The sequence below is a fragment of the Alosa sapidissima genome, chromosome 4, assembly GCF_018492685.1.
Source record: "Alosa sapidissima isolate fAloSap1 chromosome 4, fAloSap1.pri, whole genome shotgun sequence".
NCBI lineage: Eukaryota > Metazoa > Chordata > Actinopteri > Clupeiformes > Clupeidae > Alosa > Alosa sapidissima.
In genome coordinates this window covers 7,617,501-7,637,904 of record NC_055960.1, presented here as the reverse complement: position 1 = coordinate 7,637,904, position 20,404 = coordinate 7,617,501, and the positions used below count along the sequence as shown (strand labels likewise).

Here is a 20,404-nt window from a genome sequence, read left to right as displayed (position 1 = left end):
GCAGTACAGCATAGAACTGCAGTGTGTATGTCCATGATTTATGCAGTGTAGTAGTGTATCACATTTTGTTTAATGTTATCATGTCTGTTGTGTTTCATAAAATGATGAATAATGTTATCATGTCTGTTGTGTTTCATAAAATGATGAATAATGTTATCATGTCTGTTGTGTTTCAAAAATAATGAATAATGTTATCATGTCTGTTGTGTTTCATAAATAATGAATAATGTTATTATGTCTGTTGTGTTTCATAAAATGATGAATAATGTTATCATGTCTTCGGTAATGTCTCCAAAGCAAAGCCCTGCTGCTTCCTGTAATGGAAATGACATTCACTTAATTGATGTGAATGGGATGTACTTTTATGATCTTTTAATACCAGTACAACTGACCCACTTATCTGGGATATAAATTGTGAGTATTGTCTACATATCATGGAAGACTCCCAAGATTAGACTAATTTTAGTAGATTTCCCACATTCATCACATTTATTTATTTATACAGATTTGACCCAATCTTAAAAACTGTAAACATACAGTATACACATTCCAATACTTTTCTGAAAATAAACATATGCCTACATTTTCCAAAGTGTTTGTTAATGACAGAATAAACCATGCAGTGGTGCTCTTATTGTGTCTGAAAAGTGGCTGTTACTCAGTAACTCTCTCTGCCTCTCCCTTTTTCACTCTTCCAGAAAACACATTTATGAGGCCACGGTGACCTTCGACCTAAAGGAAATCCTGTCAGCTCAGACCATTTTTGATGACTGCGTTTTATGCTGTGGAATTCAGTCTGTGTGGAATTCTCTTCTATCAGAGGACTTTCGAAGGTGAAGAACTTTTAAAGATCGCATAAAAAGGATTTCTTGAGGTGGCATTAAGGCATATCTACACAGGAAAAGAATGGTAAGAGTATAAAGAATTATTTTCATCTTTACTGCCTGTGGTCATCACCAGGTCACATGACAGTTATCCTGTGATGACACTCCGGAGTAGAATTCCTTTATGTGAACATAAATGTTCAGTGTTTAAACGATAACGATAAATGTATGTCTGTTTTTAAGAGATACAAAACTCAATTTAGAAGTTGCACCATTGTATCATGATTCTTGTCATTCATTCTGCCAGCATGGCTGTAAAACAGAAGTTGGAACATGCCACTGTGTTAAGCTTCATATCTTCATTGTTCCTTCTCTCCTTTTCAATATTTAAGTCATCTATAATTTCTGAAATGTTCTAATGAGATTATAACAACCGTTTCAGGTTTAATAAAACCTTTGGCATTTTACTAAGTGACATTTAATATTGTGGGCTCAAATGATTTGATTGTATCACAGTTTTGATTTCATATTCAAGGACTTAACTCGGTGTGTGGTTGTGTGTGATGTCTGTGTGCCTGTATTGACACCTGGATAATACATGCCATTTCTTATTTTACACATGCACATTGTTATGAATATGCACATATCCTTCTGGACTCTTACTGTGCTGTTGTGTATGGATGCCTGTTGGCTTCAGGAGGAGTCTGGCCTGAGTGTCAGTGCAGACAGCATCAGGGTCACAGAGGTCACTGCAGATGGAGATGCCCTCATCTTCACCATCACCTCTCAGAAGGTCAGCCAAACCTCCTATCCCAACCCATGGCCCTAATCCCCAATATGATCTCATACCTGCATTCACACCTGGTGTCTACACCTCTTTTAATCAAACCCCTTTCCCCCTCTTATTTTCCTCTCTTTCCCTGTGCTGTGTAGCTGAACAGTGACGTGGGGATCTGCGTTTGCCGCACGTTCGAGGACTTTGAGTGGCTGCAGCAGGGTCTGTTCAGTCAAGAGGATGTGTCTGGACTTCAGGGGATCATAGTCAGTGCTTTATCACTCTCATGTCTGCCCTAAAGCTTCATATCCTAATATTTGATCAGGGAATTCTTTACACTGTAACCCTGGCACAGAATATGTCATGTCTGCTGTAAGGGTCTTGATAACTAGACAATTATTACCTTGTAAGCTACCTTCTACCAAAACAGGCATTACTTATATGTCATTTATGGGATGGGACTTTAAAGCATTTACATCTTTGGTAACACATTACTTGACAGTATCGACATAAGAGTGACATGACACTGTCATGACACATGAACCCTAACCCTAACTTAGGGTTCACTCCACTCCACTCCACTCCTCTGTTTCTTCTCTTTCTCAATAAAGCTACATTTTCTTTCTCCCCTCCTTCTTTTCCCAGGTCGTGTCTTATTTATAAACCATTGCTATTATTATGTTATTAATCCTTTATTACTTTGTTATTACTCTTCCCCCCCCCCTATTTTTTCCCCTTTAGTCCCCTTTAGTTCTTCTACTCCCCCTAGACTACCCAGGACCTTCACCTTTTATTTTATTTTATTTTTTTCACTTTTTTACACAATTTAGATGTGTTGTACCATTTCCTTTTGCAGTGTCGTGTCTATTTTCAAAGGTTGTTTTCATGAATTTTACACTTTTGATTTTAGCACTTTATAGCACTTTTCCTGGTTTTAGTCTTATCCCCTACCCTTAGCCCCAATTATTGCACTTACCCCTTTCTTTTAGCCCCAGTCCCTAGCTTTGCCCCCACCCAGCTGCTTGGCCTAACCCCAAACCCCCATCCCTTAACCTAACCTCCAGAAATTCCAACCCCATTCCCCATCTCAGTTCCCACCCCAACCCCTACACCTAACCCCAACCCCTAAGCCTAACCCCAACCCCTACACCTAACCCCAACCCCTACCCTAAGGCTAACACCAACGCCTACAGCTAACCCTAACCCCAACCCCTTAGCCTAACCTCCAACCCACAGGTTAACTTCAACCCCAAGGGCCAACTCCAGCCCCCCACCCCTTATCCTAATCAGCCCCTTGGCCTAAACCCAACCCCTCATCTTAACCCTTTATTTATTTATTATTTATTTATTTAATTTTCTTTTTCCTTCTTTCTCCCCCTCTTCTAATATACATAATTTCTTAATTAAATATTTCTTTATATATATATATATATATATATTATTATATTTCTAGACATTTGCCTTCTTCCTACCCTTATTCCCCTTCTTGTTGGTGTGGTTGGATCCAATCGGCCAGTGCACTCAGTCACCCACTCCACCAAAGATCATGTTCCCCTAACCTAACCCTAACCTCTAACACTAACCCTAACCCTTATGACAAAAAACGAATGTAATTTAATAATAGAAGCGTTATGTCATAAACATTTATGACTTGTTTATGACACCTTCATGACAGTGTCATGTCACTCTTACGTTGATACTGTCAAGTAAAGTGTAACCCCATCTTTTAAACCTTTATTTCATAGTTCCCACCTCTTCCAGGAAAACCAGTATCATCTTCTCAGTCTCAAGCACAAGCCAAAGCCCTGAAGCAACTCGGTAGGCAGCACTCATGTACACCTACATATTTATACAGGCCCTGTTGATTAAAAACATTTTTTCAAATAGATAAGTGCTTGGGGAGCAGTTACATACCTCAGTAACATGACTATATGGTTTGGACATGAAACAGATGTGGTAAATGGGGTATCAGACACAAGTGGACCAAGGAGGTTGTGGGTCTACTGATACTTGCACCTGGCCTCCTAAAACATACCAAACACAGGAACTGGGTCTGGGTAGGATGGATTAGGATGAGCGGATCAAATGGGTCTTCCTGAGCTGTCTTCCAAGTAGGTTGGGAAGCAGAAGAACAGGCTCTGCCACTAGCCTGTCTGAACCCAAGCTCGTGGGCCCTGTTTGTGCATCCACCAGGTTTCCTGGCCATGGGAGAGAACTGGAAGTCCTATTGCAAAGCCCTGGAGATTTATCTGCAGCAAGTGGCCAGTCACAGCACTCTCAGCAAGAACAAGGCCCTGGACAATCTCCTGACAAATTCAGAGGTGAATATACTGTAAGCCCTCTTACTGTTCTTAGCCTGTATCCACATAGTGTGGATGTCACAAAAGACCTTAATTAACTTTGTAATGATCAAACTACTCTGATGTGTCATCATTTAACTACATATACCTGCTTCCTGTCCTGAATGAGATATGTGCTCTTCAGCCTCCAGGGAAACAGCGTGTGCATAAGGGCATTTTCAGCCGACTCAGCCACGCCATGGTGGAGCTGAGGAAAGAGAACCACAAGGTACAACTTGAATTTGGATTCACAAGCCTAAGTAGCAGCGTTTGTACAAATAGCAGAGATGTTTTTACTGTGCTGTTGAACCCAATGCAGGAGGAGTGTTTAGATTTTCTGTAATAAGCAAAGCAGTTGGACCCAAGAAAGCACATCAACCAAGCATACCAAGTTCATATTTATATGCCAAAATAAATGTAAACTGTAACAGCAACCAAGCCATTTCTAGAAACAGTGTCAAATACATTGTGATTATACACTGGATAACCCCCATGATGATTTATTTCATACCTTCTAGGATCTTGATGATTTCTTTCAGAATGAGAGGAATAACATTTTGAACACGACTCATTTCAGTAAGGCTGCCACTGAGGTGAGTCTTCAGACGTTTTCTTTCTATTCTCAAATACAGCCCAATGTTCCCACATTTCTAAGGTTAGGGTTAGGCCTGAGGTGTGGGTGGGTGGGTTAGGGTTAGGGAACATAGGGCTGTGGGAACATAGGCATGCTCCCACCAATTCATATGGTGGGGGATTCAAGGAATACCATGAATTTACATATCATGGGTTGTTGTATATGTTGTATATATACATATATATATATATATATATATATATATATATATATATATATATATATATATATATATATGTTGTATTATATAATTGCGATTAGTTCATTATGCAAACAAACGTGTATTTGTTGTTATGTGTTGAAGTTTAACTTTTGTGTTTTGTGTTATGTGTATCTCTTCCAGAAATTCCTTGAGGTCGTACTGACAGAGCAAAGTAAGAAAGAAGAAGATCACACAAGTATTCACAGTAGACAAATGGCAATTGAGTATTTCTGATACGGCACATACATTTTTTCCCCTGTGTGAGTATCTTATTCATGTTCCAGGGTTAGCAGTGGCCTGTGGGCATCTTTCCACCTCTCTCCATTTGTGTGTGCACCAGGATGACCCTGACGCTGCAAACTTCTCCAAGTAAGTTTAACAGTAAGACAGAAAGCAACTACCTACTAAAACAATCAATGCCAAATCGCCCTAACCAACACATTCATATGGTTGTTGACAGGATATGCATGAAGCTCTCAGAAATAATTGATACAGTTAAGGTATGATTTGTGTTTTGTCCAATATATTGTTTGTGTGCTTATACCAATATTCTGTGATAGAGATTTGAGAAGCGTGTGCTAGTTTCCTTGTATGCTTTTGTTCATAGAGGAATTTTGAGAAAGTGGCTGACAATAATGTGTCCACCCTGGGGCTGGGCCTAGACATGGAATACCGTGGCCAAGAGGCTAAGAAGGTTTGAAAGTCTCTACTCTTCAAAAGCTTTAAGTATAGTATAGTATACTCTTTTGATCCTGTGAGGGAAATTTGGTCTCTGCATTTATTCCAATTCATGAATTAGTGAAACACACTTAGCACACAGTGAACACACATCCCGACGCATTAAGCTACCTGCTACAGCGGCGCTCGGGGAGCAGTGAGGGGTTAGGTGCCTTGCTCAAGGGCACTTCAGCCATTCCTACTGCTTGGGGTTCGAACCAGCAAACCTCCGGTTACAAGTCCAAAGCCCTAACCTTGTAAGCCATGGCTGCCCTTTGACTGAGAAATCTTTTTTCTTTTTAACGTTTTTAACGTTTTAACGTTTCTCAAGTAAAATATTTCACAAAGTTGATATAGGATATTACTAACATAGATGACTTACAGAAGATAAAGGCAGCTTTCAGCAACCCCTCCTGTTTCAGTGCAACATTAGGTTATCCCCAAGTCAAAGGCCATTTAATTTCTTTTCTATATAACTCATTTTTGCAATTTCCTATGAAGGTGTTAAATTAAACTTTCACTTTTGTTGTGACATGACTAACAGGAGCATCAACACAGATGTAGTTGTGGTTTTAAAAAAATCTGAGAAATGTTGTTCTCAGGAATTAGTGCTCTTTCATGCAAGAAAAACAAACAAGAAAGAGAAGTGTGAAACCCTGACCTCTGACCAGCATGACAAACAAATCCCACACAAATTTACAAAACACCAGTTAAAGGACTCTGTAATACTGGCCTTCCAGGTAAAGTTTTAAGGAACACGCCAACATTTTTGAGAAATTAGCTTATTCACTGTCTCCCCAACAGTTAGATAAGATGATACACACCCCTCCCATCTCTGTGCATGCAGTAACTCAGTGTGAAGCACCCACCGTAAGCATAGCTTAGCATAGCTCATTGAGGTGGGCAGTTCTCCAAAAAGTTTCAAAATAACTCAAACATTCTTCTATTTACATATTGTGACTAGTAAAATTACAATGTGTACACATTCAATGTAAAATGCAACACAGCCATTTTCTAATCTTGCTTGGAACTACATTCTCATTCAGGCAAAGCACTATAGTGCAGCTTTTCAGTTGCTGTGTGCAAATCACTCTGTAGCAGTGCTTGTCCTGAGAACAAAGTTCCAAGTTTGTATAAGCTTAGAAAATTGTAGCCTATGTTGTAATTATACAAGTCAAAACATGTTAATGTGAAAATTGAGTTACTTTGTCAGATTGGGTGCTATAGGTTAGCTGGAACTGGAACTGCCTACCTCTATGAACCATGCTAAGCTATGCTAACAGTGGGTGCTTCAGACAGAGTTACTGCATGCACAGCACAGAGACGAGAAGGGTGTGTGTCATTGTATCTGACTCTGGAGGAGACAGTGAATAAGCTAATTCCCAAAATGTTGGGGTGTTCCTTTAAAAGAAAAATACATCTCCATCTTATTTGACAGATACAGTAAAACCACAAGTTTTCCTGGAAAATATTAGTTTTGGGGTGTTAGGAAATTAAGGTTATGTAGTATAGGCCTACATCATATAATTGTGCCATATTATTCTGTTTCTCATCTTTTTGATTAAGCAGTGTCAATGATGAATTAGCTAATGGTATTTTTGTGCTGTAGGATATGCTTTTCAGAAGAACTTGCAAATTGGTAGAGTTGGAGACAGCCACCAAGAGTGCAGAAAAGGCCAAACCCAACAAGAAGGCTGTTGTAAGCATGTTATTGCACGGATACACTGGTAGTTTTGTGCTCATTTTGACAGTTATATATTAATGGTAAATGGCCTGCATTCATGTAGCCCTTTTCGGTAACACTTTACTTGACAGTGTCGACATAAGAGTGACATGACACTGTCATAAACGTGTCATAAATGTTTTAAACATGTCATAAACTTTCATGACTTCTGTCATTAAGTGTCATCCAGCTTTTGTCATGACAAGTTGACATTGTTTGGGTTGTCTTGATTATGACAACTTGACATTAATCAAAGTGACATTACCAGAAGTTGTCTTGGTCATGACAAGTTGACATAACAGCACTTTGTGTTAAAAAGGTTATTTGGTGTACAATGACACCTAAGCCGCATCTTATCCTTCATCCTTATCCGTTTTTTGACAAACTGTGAACGCATATTGACACCAAGGGGCATGAATATTGTGTTGCTTTAAATAGAAATGTATAATTTGATTAAATAGTCATTGCTTATTTACATTTCACACACTAACACAGACACACACACACACAAACACAAGAAGACATAACAAAGATGTCTAATGGTGTCAGACACCAATGCAACTTCCAAAATTTCAATACTTTGATGATTTTGAAGATTTGACAATTCAAAGCATTTCCAGTAGCAATCACACCCATGCATCAGGCCTCGGTCTTGCTGTGTCAGGAATCCAAAGCTCTCAGTTCCTTATTTTTTTCCCATTTGCTCTCTTTCTCTCCCTCTCTCACTGAAGATGGAAGAAGTGAAAAAAGTGATTCAGAAAGATTTTGAAAACCTCTCCTCTATTGCCAAAGAGGAGGTGAGACCCAACTGTCACCACACTTTATCTCCACATGTCAGTTTCCACGGCCGCATTGCACCACTGTGCCTCATCACTGTGCCACTTTCACTGTTGTGCTACCTTAGATTGGGCGCTTCAACAAGTCCCGGGTGACTCTGCTGAGGAGCTCTCTGGTTGACTGGTGTGAGAAGCAGCTCCACACGGCGCGTGAAAACCAGGAGCTCCTCTCAAGACAGCTGGAGGCCTGCAAAACACTGCAGTGTGACTGACGCAACACAAAACGGAAATGGGTGAAGGGGAAACAATTAAAACACTCAAACAGATGTAAGGGAAGTGTCAGTCAGTGTATTTTTGGTGACCACTTTATACACAATTGCAAGCCCTTGCACATTTTCTTGTTGTAATTATGTACTTACCAAGGCTATTACATGTCAGTGGTTTTCACTTATATTAACAAATATTATTTCCACAAGGAATCTTCTTGTTGCTGTTTACACTGCCTTTTCACACTAAATAGTTTGATGTCAGATGAACTGCTGGGATGACATTGCACAGAAATGAACAGAATAAAAACAAATGAGAAAATGGATTTTGTTTAGTCTTTTTTCCGCATGTTAATTATCTTTATCCTGTCAAAATTAAATGCATGTATCTGCTTTAAGCTGCCAGTCCATAACTTGGCCTACGTTGTCTCAAATTGTCTCATTATTTTTCTGATGGGCTGCAAGTGGTGAGTTTATACAACAGGGCTATGGATCAATTTACACGGAACTTACACTTTAAAGGGGTGGTTCAGGATTTTGGACATAAGACCTTATTTCCAAGTAAGCAAGTGTGATATTTATCAGTGGAGACCATTTTCAGCACGTTTCATCCAGTCCTTCTAATTGCAGAGTTCGCAGGTGCTAGGCTAGCGCAAGTCAACGGTATGTGCTAGCCTGCCACTAAAGACAGTCTTACCCACTCCAAAGTACTTGTGGCTAATGTGCTTTCCTCAAAAAGTAGGTTCTAGTGATTATTCATGCCAATTTTGGTGCTTGTATCGCTAAGTGAACGACTGTCCTGGAATATTGACTTAAACTGCCACACTATAATAATAAGAAGCAGCCAGGAGATTTCAAGATAGTGGATTCCATATAATTATATCAGAATGCAGATAGAACCATATAATTCCAAGGGGACAATACAGTTGTTAGCCTGGACATAAAACAATTCCAGTGTAATGTCTCTCAGAAGTCATGTCGGCAAACACATTTTCAGTTGCAGCCAGGGCAGAATAACAGGAAAACCACATCTCGTAAAATCATCCACCAGTACAGAGGCGTTGGTCAACATTTTGCCTTGTTGTGCCAACATTTCACTAGAACACAAACTTCACACATGGTGTCATGGTCACACATGGTCTCACGTGAATTCAGCCCAGTGTGACATTCTGAGGACTGCCTGTGGGTTTAAGAATTCAGCATCCTCTTTTGGCTAATAACGCAATGCCACATGCAATCATATTGCAACACCTTTGTAACTATATATTGACAACTTCAGCCTCACTTCCTCCTTTTCGTTTCCTATACGTCTTCCCTTTTTGGGCCATCACCATGTCTTTCAACATGTACAGCCATATAAGGAAACACATGCTTATTGAAGATCACAACACAGGACAGAGGGCTAATTAATAATTTGTATTTATTCAACACATATCAAAATAAATCTGTTTACTTTCACTAGACCTCAATTTGGGGTTATGGCACTCCTACTCATAAACTCAAGACAAAAGATGAAAACATCTTCGTTATTATCCTGTGTCCCTTAAAAAGAAAAGTATTTTCCCATCCAAGGTGCTTACAGGATGTTTTTCTGAGGTTTTTAGACACGCAACACCCTCCCTGCTCTGTACTTCACACCAATCTTTGAGGCAGCATGACTTCTGTCTTTCCAACAGAAAGAGACCTCTGCACAGTCCTGGGCTCGTTCTGAGCGGGAAGCTGAGTTCAGGCAGGGCTCGCTACACATCGGAAGCCCAGGTTGGAGGCCGAGCTGTCAGGGGTGTTCTGACTGCGGGCAGCACATCTGTATCTGTAACAGTAAGACTAGACAGAGAGAGAGAGAGAGAGAGAGAGAGAGAGAGAGAGAGAGAGAGAGAGAGAGAGAGAGAGAGAGAGAGAGAGAGAGAGACAGAGATTCAAGAATGCATATATAATGTATTATCCATGTTTGCCATAATTTGTTTGTCATTCATTTTGTTTGTAACCTTTGTGTTTTTAATGCACTGCTTTGGCAAAGCAAACTATATTTGTCATGCCAATAAGGCTCACTTGAATAGAAAGAAAGAAAGCAAGAGGAGATAATGGAGAAGTGGTGGAGAAGGCAGGATAGAAGAGAAAAAAACAGGAAGGTGACAGAGAGAGAGAGAGGGAGAGGGTGAGTAAGATGGAGAGAGCGAGGAGAAATTGTTACACATTGTCAGATTTAATTTTTAGGTGACCAATCATTTGCCATGAGTCAACGTCTACGAGGAGGTGGACTTTGAAAGGCGTTATGAGACAAGTCAGCAGACAGAAATAGTATACCTTGTGACACATGTATGAGCCTCCTTTCTTCACTCGGTCTGTACCAGAGCCTGGTCCTGTCTGTTGATTGAGTGGCATTAATAAGTCACCATACAAAACACCAAGCAAGTGTGTGTGCGTGTATGTGCATGTGCGCGTGTGCATGTGTGTGTGTGTTCGTGTGTAGTATCTGTGTGTGCAAGGCTGTAATCATAATATACTTTTATATTGTTATGCTACAGTAGTATTACTCACTGTTGTCCAAACGAATCACTTGTTACAAACTGGAAAATGGCATGTTAAATTGTGTGTGTGTGTATTAAATGGTAAAATAACTATTAAGTAGATAAGTAGCAGCAACTGGAATCTGGAATTTCCACAGAATTATTTTTGGAATCTGATCCCTTATCATACATGTTCATTCGTACTCGTCGCTCACTTATCGTGACTAAATCCAAGATGGCGGTGAACGGTAAACTTCCTGAAGGTACTGTCTGTATAAATTGTCTTGTAAATAAACTACCAGTGCTTTTTCAAAGTTCTCAATGTCTCGTTTTAAATGTCAGGGCCCTCAGAAGTCTACCAATGAAGTGTGGAGCTACTTTGAGCTCGTAAATGGTGCAAAACAGTGATTTATTTGCATGGCTAGGCCGATGCCCAAGGCCCCCCCTTTGAAAACCTGTTGGTAGCATCAGCTAACTAGCGCCAGATTTCGTAGTGCAGTGCAGGGGACAAGCTGCAATGAGCTATGAGACATACGTTCACACTCGGTATCATGTTTCAACACACTTTAGGTCAAAATCACGTCATGGGGGGGTTGGGGGGTCATATATGATCTTATGTGATCTTGTAAACAATATTCAAACGAAAACTACTGCACCCTAGACTAGGCTGTAATACTTTTAACTAGATAACTCAGAATTTGCTCCTTTATTTACCCCCATGCCACCTTTTATCCCTTTTATCCCAGTTATGGTTGTAATTTGTTCAACTCTTAATGACATAAGATAGAATGGCACACAAAAATGAGAAAAACAGTATTCAGTATAGAAAACATATACCGGTACACATATCACCCCATGTGTTCTCGAATTTGTACGTATAATAAAATGGCAGGAACTGATTTCACCCACCATGCACATTTGGTCAACGCCCCCCCCCCCCCCCCCAATGTTGACTCCATGACTACTGTGTGTGTGTGTGTGTGTGTGTGTGTGTCTCACCGGATTGCGTTTCTCCTCTGGTGTGTGATGTACAGTCCACCAGTCAGCAGTCCACTCCCACGCATTTCCTACCATTTCATACAGACCATAACCATTAGCAGGAAATGACATCACCTGCAAAAGAAAACAAATGCTAATATTACAAGGTGGATACACAGTAATCAAAGTAATCTAAAGCCTCCCACAAACCAGCCTCAAACTCTTTTGCCACCGCCATGTCGATTACAACTGATTTCTATTTTTGTTGGGTTTTTTTCCCAGTTGAATTGTATAGTTTATATAGTTCAGTTTGATATTTCAAATAGCTGCGCTCCGATGTGTGAGGGCAAACAATATTTACACATGTATCAGCACTGCCATGTTGGTGCAGCGGTGCTTATTCTCACCGGTGAGGTGCCAACATAGCCATCATCTCCGGTGTTTTTAACAGGGAAGTCACCTTGCCACAGATTAGCAAAGTGTTTTCCTTTTGGCAGCAGTTTATTTCCCCAAGGGTACAGTCTGAAACACAACAGGAGTTATACATTCACATTCAAATAAATCAACAACAACAACAACTTGCATTTATATAGAGCTTTATCATGGCACCAAAAATGCTTTGCAGTGAAAGGAGAACCTGACTAACCAGCACCAATCGACACATACAGGTGCAAAGACACAGTAAACCAAACTAGTCCAGAATAAAAAAAACAAACACACACACACACACACACACACACACACACACACACACACACACCTGTCCTGTAATCCTCCCCTGCAGGCGTATTCCCATTCAGCTTCTGTGGGCAACCTGCGTTTGGCCCACTTACAGTAGGACTGGGCGTCATTCCATGACACATGCAAAACAGGGTGATCCAGCCTGCACACATACACAGGGAGAGAGAGAGAGAGAGAGAGAGAGAGAGAGAGAGAGAGAGAGAGAGAGAGAGAGACCATGACAGAAATGGAGTTCTGATAATTATGGAAAATGTCTGTCAAAAAAGATATATATTGACTACAGTACACTGATGCTATTGGTTGAAAATGTAGTCAAAAGCCGTTTTCATGTATGTACAGATAGTTCTTCCAGAGGGTGGAACAGGTAAACATCACTTCACACCCTTATTACTACAAAGTGAAGGTATGACACCTAGTGGTGCTCATTTACAACTGTTACGAGCACACCAACCCAGAAAAGTAATCAGGAATACTACTACAATCAATAGTTTCACATATACATTTCTGTATATTTATGTTATATGCTTATTTATACAACATGCAGTGACATGTACCCAGAGTTCATGCCCATGTTCAGTGACATGGTACTAGCAGAGACGGTTGATAAAGCTAAAGTATCTTTGGCACTAGATATAGGACGCATCAGTAACATATCTTGGTACTAGATACAGGATGCATCTTTGGCACAAGTTACAGGACACATCAGATTGTCATTTGTGAAAGAAGCTGTAAGTGTTAGGGATTTATATTCAACTCAAGTGGCTACCTGTCTGAAATGGAGGAACCTGGACCCTCAGGGTGTCTCCAGCTCGCACCCTTCACTGGCAACCACCAGGGGGCAGCAGCCACCTGCAGATGTTACACACTGGCCATTAGGGCAGGAGTCGAGAACCATCATATTACACACTGGCCATTAGGGCAGGAGAACCATCATATTACACACTGGCCATTAGGGAAGGAGAACCATCATATTACACACTGGCCATTAGGGAAGAAAAGAGTCAAGAACCCTCACATTACACACTGCTTTAAGGGCCAAAAAACATAATATTACACACTGGCCCTTAGATGGGCTTCCAAATTAAAGACCTACAAGCATGCAGAAACCCTGTAAACACCAACAATAGCACAGGGGACAGTGGACACTTACAGTATATAAAAAAAATGCTAGCATGTTAACTGGTATCTTCTGGTAATATAGTGGGTGATGCCATGCTGTGACAGCTTTTCTTACATTGTCAAGGGGTAGCAGCCTACATCCTAGATAATAGCACAGGTGTGTTTAATCTTTCCTCCATTTGACCAAATGCAATCTTGGTCAATCCCAAATAAATTTGAAACAAGATGACAAATTTTAGTTGCTCATAAAAAAACTAAGACGTGGTAATCTGCTTTGTGTCCATTTACATCCTGAAGCAAATGTCTAAACATGTACAAACAACAAATTGTTCAACTTCCACGTGCAAACTAATGCATGCACAGTTACTGACTGTTTAGTACACAAAACCTGTGGCAAATATGATTCTCACCGCTTGTGATATTGTGCTTTTCAACTCTTCAGTCAACATTTCTTCAAAAACAAAGGAATCTCCAAAACGCTCAGCCTGGAGTAAGGGTGTGTGTGTGAGAGAGAGAGAGAGAGAGAGAAAGCGAGAGAGGATAAAGAGAGTCTCTGAAATTGTTGTTCTTTACTATTATGCAAGTGTGAGTACTTAACCATAATGTACGTTTGTTATTGCTATTCTTTTTATCATTTCAAATAATAGGTTATATTACCTCTGTGACATAGCCAGTTTGGTTGATGAAATGTTGGAACTGTTGGTTGGTGACCTCATGTTCCTCCATGAGGAAAGAGTCAACCCACACCCGTCTTTGAGGGCCTTCTCCATCAGGTGGAATGCTTGGGTTATCAGTGCCCATGAAGAACCAAGATGAATCAAGAGGCACCATCTACAGAGATATCGAGAGAGGAGATAAATGACTGACTGACTGACTGTATGAATGAATAAGATAGCATACCATTGAAATTATTGTGACAGTTGCTAATCATAGCACTATTGGGGGGGGGGCTCCTTTGCATCCGTAGGTCAGCCTGCAATTTCTTCAGTGCTGCAGAGGATGCGTGTGACTATTCTAGGCTAGCGTAGCCTAGTACATAAGTGGTCCTCATCCGATGTGCCGAAGTGTTCCATGGAATGCCGAGGAACTCGATGCGTTTGGTTTGAACAGTTTCAATAGGCTAGAGGGATGTTTTTAATGCATAAATAACACTGCTGCTAACTTTGTTTAGAAGGGTAACTCAGTTTGATCGCGAAGCTGAGTTTCGTCAACCTCTGAGACTGCGAGCAGCCTGTAAGATCAATATCAAAATCCAACCTTGCTGCGAATGTCTTGCTTATTAGAATGGTCATCCTTTTCTTTATTGGCCTCTTTAGAATATTTTTCTGCGGGATCTTCAAGATGGAAAGGCGCTTCCTCGCCAATATCGACTCCTCCAACATCCCTTTTCAATGCATCACAACCACAACTCGAACGCCCCGTTTCTGTTGTTATTTGGGCAGAAGATTCTGAATCCGAAGCAAAACTGAGCTGTTCGGTTTTGCAATACGCAGACGGGACGTGCATAAATAGCAGGAAAATGCAACTTACAAACAACATTGTATCGTTTAAACTTCACAAACCATTACAACTTCTTAACATAGATTCTAAACACGCGGCCATGATTGCGGATGTTTGAGTCACGTGATCACTCAGCTGATCCTTGTCAAATAAAGCTTGGTAGCCTAGCCTGAAGTTCAATTATTTGCTTCAGCCTAGGGCACAGCCTATGGCACAACTCATGTTAACCCACCTGAATAGGCATTTGTGGTGTGTAGCCTTCGTATTTATTTATGTTTTATGTTATTCTTCTTGTATGAGGTCAGTGACCCTAATGGTCAAAGTTAGGCTGCAAACTGAACTAGGACAGAGGACCAGTGGAAAAATCTTCCACAGGCCGGCCTGTTGATGAAGATAGTAGGCCTAGTCTATAAACTTCGTTTAAATCGTTGCTTTAATTTGTTTGAGTGGGGATTCACCATTATCATGCACTACTGGGTCACATTGTGCTGCTATGTTCCTATTCACTTCCTATTTGAACTATTGATGGAATTGAATTGATGTTGGTTAACTTTATACTGTATATGTTCAACCCACTCCAAATCAACGTTTAGCCTACAACTGCTGCCCTTAGGGATAAAAGAACTGTAATAGGCTAGGCTACTACATGATTCCTATAGTAGTTTTATGGTAGTGCATAATAACTACTTTTTTGGTATAATACCTCTGTAATAGGCCTATCCTTACCCTCATATTGTTCCTAGGGCAGCAAAGAAAATGGCTGTGCCTGAAATTATCAAAATGTCATATATGCCCATTTTCAATTGGGCATATATGACATTGAAATTGAAATTATCAAAATGTCATATTGCCCATTTTCAATTCTAAAACAGCCCATGCCTGAATTCAGGCACAGTGCCTGCACACTTTAAGCCCTGTAGCGTATTAAAACTACTTCTATATGTTCCAATAGACTAATACTTCTATTAAATAGTAGTAGTAGACTCATGTAGACTCATATAGTTATTTTATAGCCTAGGCTCGGGGAATACAACTTGCATAGCAACTTGGCACCTTCCACTGGTCCATCTCAAAGCAGTTGCGATCTGGGAAGATACGCATCCAATATCTCACCTTACAGCAGTAACTCGTGTGGTGTTCAAACTGCAGATGAATGACACATTCCAAGACACACAATGGTCACAAAAAGTCAGACTGCAGCAATCAGATGTCCTTAGATGCATGTTGTGGATGTTAATGCCTTTGGGTATTATAAACTGGTTGAATATAGGCTATGTAACCCAGGCCAACATATTAATTATTTTCATTCATTCATTCATTTTCAGTATTTTCTTCAGGTTTACAAATAAGGGAACATCTTACCTGAGCTTGCTTAGGGACATGAGAAAAACAAAAAAAATTGCATTGTTTGCCTTTTTTGTCCTATCAAGTTATATTTAGGGTAAGTTTTTCATCATTATTGTTTTAGTCTAGCCGCCTTCTGCTCCATGTCTCAATTTTGTTTATTTGTAACAGCAGCTACATGGTACTTGTATTGTACCTGTGGACTGCAGTTCAATAACACATTTGCATCTAGGCCTGTGTATTTATCATGACCTATCCGAATTGGGAGATTGTACCAAAATACTGAATACAGGAAGAATAATCTTGTCGTGTCCAGTCACTTAGACATGACTGGAATGCGTGTTAGTTTGGCTGTCAAGAGAGTATAGGCCTGTTTCTTTGATTGTTTTTTCCCCCTAATGACACAAATTCATTAAACAAGCCTATACAACTTAATTGGAGGAGAGCCTTCAGTCTAACACAAATCCGATCATCCCATTTCGGCGTGATTCTTAAAGTAAGGCTTTTAAATTAAGGTTTATTGCACATTAATGAACTTGGGGAAATTGGAATACTTCCCCGACCACCAGAAGAAACAATAGCTTCATGGGACTTGTAGTCCGATAGCCTACCATGTTTGAAATAGCAGCATCTGCGAGTAAACACCACTTCCCAGAGTAGCATACGGCGCAGATTTATAAATAGCTCTCAAAGAGACGCCGCGTATCTCAGAGCAGCAGAGCAGTGGCGAAAGGAGCAGAGTTAAATGATTTATTTAGACGTCGTCCGCCAGCCCCTCGATTCCCAGCTTGCTGCTGGACCATGGAGTTGAGAGTAGCACACAAAAGTACGGGGTCATCGCTCCCGAACTAAACTCCAAGCAAGTGGTCTTACAGCAAAGTTATCCGTCTAACTTAAGGCAAACTCATAAAATGGTTGTATTCGGATTTACTAAGCTACTAAGTTATCAAGAGTGAAGTCAAAGAATAATTGAAATGTTGGATATTGTCTCTCCGATGTTAAATCATCTCTCGAGCTCTGGAGCATCCGCCCGTGCATGAACCCTCCCACTGAAACGAAAGAAAGTTCGGTAAGTTTGAAAAGAAGGACTTGTTATTTTTTTGAGAGTAGGCTGCTTATGTATTTCCTGCGCAATTATTTTAAATTCATAGACCCACTTTTCTTTGCTAATTTAATATGATAATCATGAAGTTGTTCGCGCTCCGTAAACTCGATTTGAGGCGCAAAAGTCAGAGCGCCCAACTGATGATGGTCTCTCTAAGGCTACAGCCTAAACGAAACTATAGGCTGTTTAGTAACCACCGGATAACTTATCACGGGCCATCTATTTGAATTAGTATGAATATACATTTCATAGGTAATGTTGTCTGGTCCAACACTCATGCACTGATGTTGTTTCTATTTGCTACGTCCATCAACTATGTTGGCTATTCCAGTTGTCTGGGCTGTTATTAAATCTGAATCAGACAAATCAATAACAATAGGATTGTGTTGTGTTTGTTCGACTTTGAATTGTTAAAGATCCCATTGCTGCCAGTATGATTTTGAATTGACCGTAACCTATTGCTTGGATATTTCGGATACAATAGCCTACTACAAGTTAAGATAACTCATTGAGTTGTAGCCTATATAACCCAATTAACTGACCAATACGTATAGTCATATAGTTCTTCTTGTGTAGTGATTGAAGTTAAAACGTTATTGCATCTGAGGTAGGCCTATGTTGATCAGCTATCCTGCATGCGAACCTTTGAGTGTAAAAACAAAGCCCCCCTACTCATATCTATTGCACATTTGTCTAAACAATCTAGGTCGATACAGACAAATGATTCTCCTTTTCAGATGCACAGCTGTTTGTATTATTTTTTGTCAAATGAAAACGTCACAACTGAATGAATCTGAGAGCTCGATGTATTTGCTATTGGCCTACTGAATTACCATGAATTAAAAGACTATTGAAATAAGTAGGTCTTCCCAGTCAGCCTGTTAAAGTATGAATAAGTTGGCTAATAATGGCTCCTTGTTTGTGTCCCCGCACATGCTTATCCAGGCAATTACATTCTATATTATATCAGTATAAGACTGATGAGGACCCCCCTCCCACACACACACACACACACACACACACAAACACACACACACAAACACAAACACACACACACACACACACACACACAAACACACACACCACTTACACACACACACACCACACACACACACACCACACACACGTACACACACATACATACACACACACACACACACACACACACACCACACACACGTACACGTACACACACATACACACACAAACACACACATCACAGAGGCACAGTGGGTTCCCTTGTGGGTTCAACAGTGTGTACTGTATATCTGTGTGTAAAAACTATGTTCAACCAGTGTGGCACCTCATTTGTTATGCAAAGTTGTATCTGGTGCCGGTCTCATACACAGGGCCACATAACTGTGAAAACAGTGTTATTGCACTCTCATATAGGCATGCCATAGCAGGCGCTCTAGGTCCCAATTTCACATTCTCTCCCATTCCTGAAAGCAGATATTTTTCTAATAAAACAACCGTTAAGAGGAGCAAATCTTTCCAAATCATTGGACAAAACACAATTTCATATGTATAATAGCCAACATGTTATTATTACCACGGCAACCAGCACTGCTACCAGCTTTATCACGTGACTGGCCTGTGTGTGGTGTGGTCAGAGGTCACGTGGCCTAGTGTGGCAGAGCCCAGGAAAAGAACATCAGGGGCCCAGTAAAAGTAGAGAATGGGTCTGTGTTGAAAGATCGGCCCGGTCTCGGCTGTGCCTTTGTTTTCGTTCTCATTTTGGTGTTTACAGTTCAGAGCGTGTTCATTCAGCAGTGTTACAAAATGAATGGCTAAAGGGAAAGGAGTTTTAGGAGGACTGTTCATTTTTAAAAACGACTTCTCTTTTGGAGTCACAGGTCTTCTGTGGTGTATTGAAAAGATGTTCAAAAACTCTTACCATCTTGTGTGCTTTTGTTTGTGTGTGTGTGTGTGTGTGTGTGTGCTTGTGTGTGCTTGTGTGTGCGTGTGCTTGTGTGTGTGTGTGTGTGTGTGTGTGTCTTTGTAGGTGTCACAGTGATGGCCATGTCTGATAAGATGTCCAGCTTTCTCCACATTGGGGATGTATGCTCCTTGTATGCTGAGGGCTCCACCTGCGGGTTCATCAGTACTTTGGGGTAAGGCATCATTCATTCATCAGTCATTCATCATTCATTCATTCATCCATCATTCATCATTCATTCATCAGTCATTCATCATTCATTCATTCATCCACCATTCATCATTCATTCATTCATCCACCATCCATCATTCATTCATTCATCCACCATTCATCATTCATTCATTCATCCACCATTCATCATTCATTCATTCATTCATTCATCATTCATTCATCATTCATCCATCATTCATCATTCATTCATTCATTCATTCAGTATATTTGTTTGATTGTTCACAGCTGGCACTAGCTTTAATGTCATGTCATCATGTCAAGCCAATATACTCCTTTAGTGCAGATGATTTTGTAAATCAACAAGACCAAAGAACATAGAAAGGCAAATGATGGAAAGCAACCAGACAGCAGGCAGGATTAAGGAAGTTATACCTCTCTGTGCACATTTACGCGCGTTGAATGTGGGTCATTGACGTGCGGTCACATATGTTGGGAGGCACACGACACCCCCCACATGCCGTGCAGATGACGCAGTTTTTGTCATCCGCCGCATGCGCGGGATACAGACGCAGGACTATATTTGGGACCTTAGGCTGCTACCTGTTTGAGGGTATTTAGTATTTAGTGTTGTTATCGCGCGATACAGACGCAGGACTATATTTGGGACCTTAGGCTGCTACCTGTTTGAGGGTATTTAGTATTGTTGTCGCGGGGGTACTGACGCAGGACTATATTTGGGACCTC

General features: G+C 40.5%; 3 protein-coding genes across 6 annotated transcripts in view; 2 read left to right on the top strand and 1 right to left on the bottom strand.

The window, feature by feature from the left end:
- The first annotated feature begins 737 nt into the window (after positions 1-737).
- si:dkey-28n18.9 (sorting nexin-5) lies at positions 738-8,582 on the top strand. Its single transcript, XM_042090642.1, has 14 exons — positions 738-909; positions 1,522-1,617; positions 1,758-1,865; positions 3,345-3,417; positions 3,793-3,920; positions 4,084-4,167; positions 4,457-4,531; positions 4,916-4,946; positions 5,059-5,143; positions 5,235-5,274; positions 5,382-5,468; positions 7,101-7,190; positions 7,946-8,011; positions 8,119-8,582. The coding sequence occupies exons 1-14, from the start codon at positions 907-909 to the stop codon at positions 8,260-8,262; spliced, it is 1,110 nt and encodes a 369-aa protein (XP_041946576.1). The 5' UTR covers positions 738-906; the 3' UTR covers positions 8,263-8,582.
- Positions 8,583-9,659: 1,077 nt separating this feature from the next.
- On the bottom strand, positions 9,660-15,224 carry sumf1 (sulfatase modifying factor 1). Its single transcript, XM_042090746.1, has 9 exons — positions 14,859-15,224; positions 14,259-14,432; positions 14,012-14,086; positions 13,249-13,331; positions 12,502-12,624; positions 12,149-12,263; positions 11,763-11,876; positions 10,561-10,620; positions 9,660-10,080 (listed from the first exon to the last, which is right to left on the bottom strand). Exons 1-9 carry the CDS (start codon positions 15,138-15,140, stop codon positions 9,982-9,984), a joined length of 1,125 nt encoding a protein of 374 aa, XP_041946680.1. The 5' UTR covers positions 15,141-15,224; the 3' UTR covers positions 9,660-9,981.
- A 1,913-nt stretch (positions 15,225-17,137) lies between these two features.
- The window catches only part of itpr1a (inositol 1,4,5-trisphosphate receptor, type 1a), a 45,643-nt gene continuing 42,376 nt past the window's right edge, over positions 17,138-20,404 (top strand). For all 4 annotated transcript variants that reach the window (XM_042090740.1, XM_042090739.1, XM_042090738.1 and 1 more), the window contains exons 1-2: positions 17,138-17,514; positions 19,556-19,664. In XM_042090740.1, coding sequence (XP_041946674.1) covers positions 19,567-19,664 — 98 coding nt within the window. In that variant the 5' untranslated portion in view covers positions 17,138-17,514; positions 19,556-19,566. The remainder of the gene's footprint in view (positions 17,515-19,555; positions 19,665-20,404) is intronic.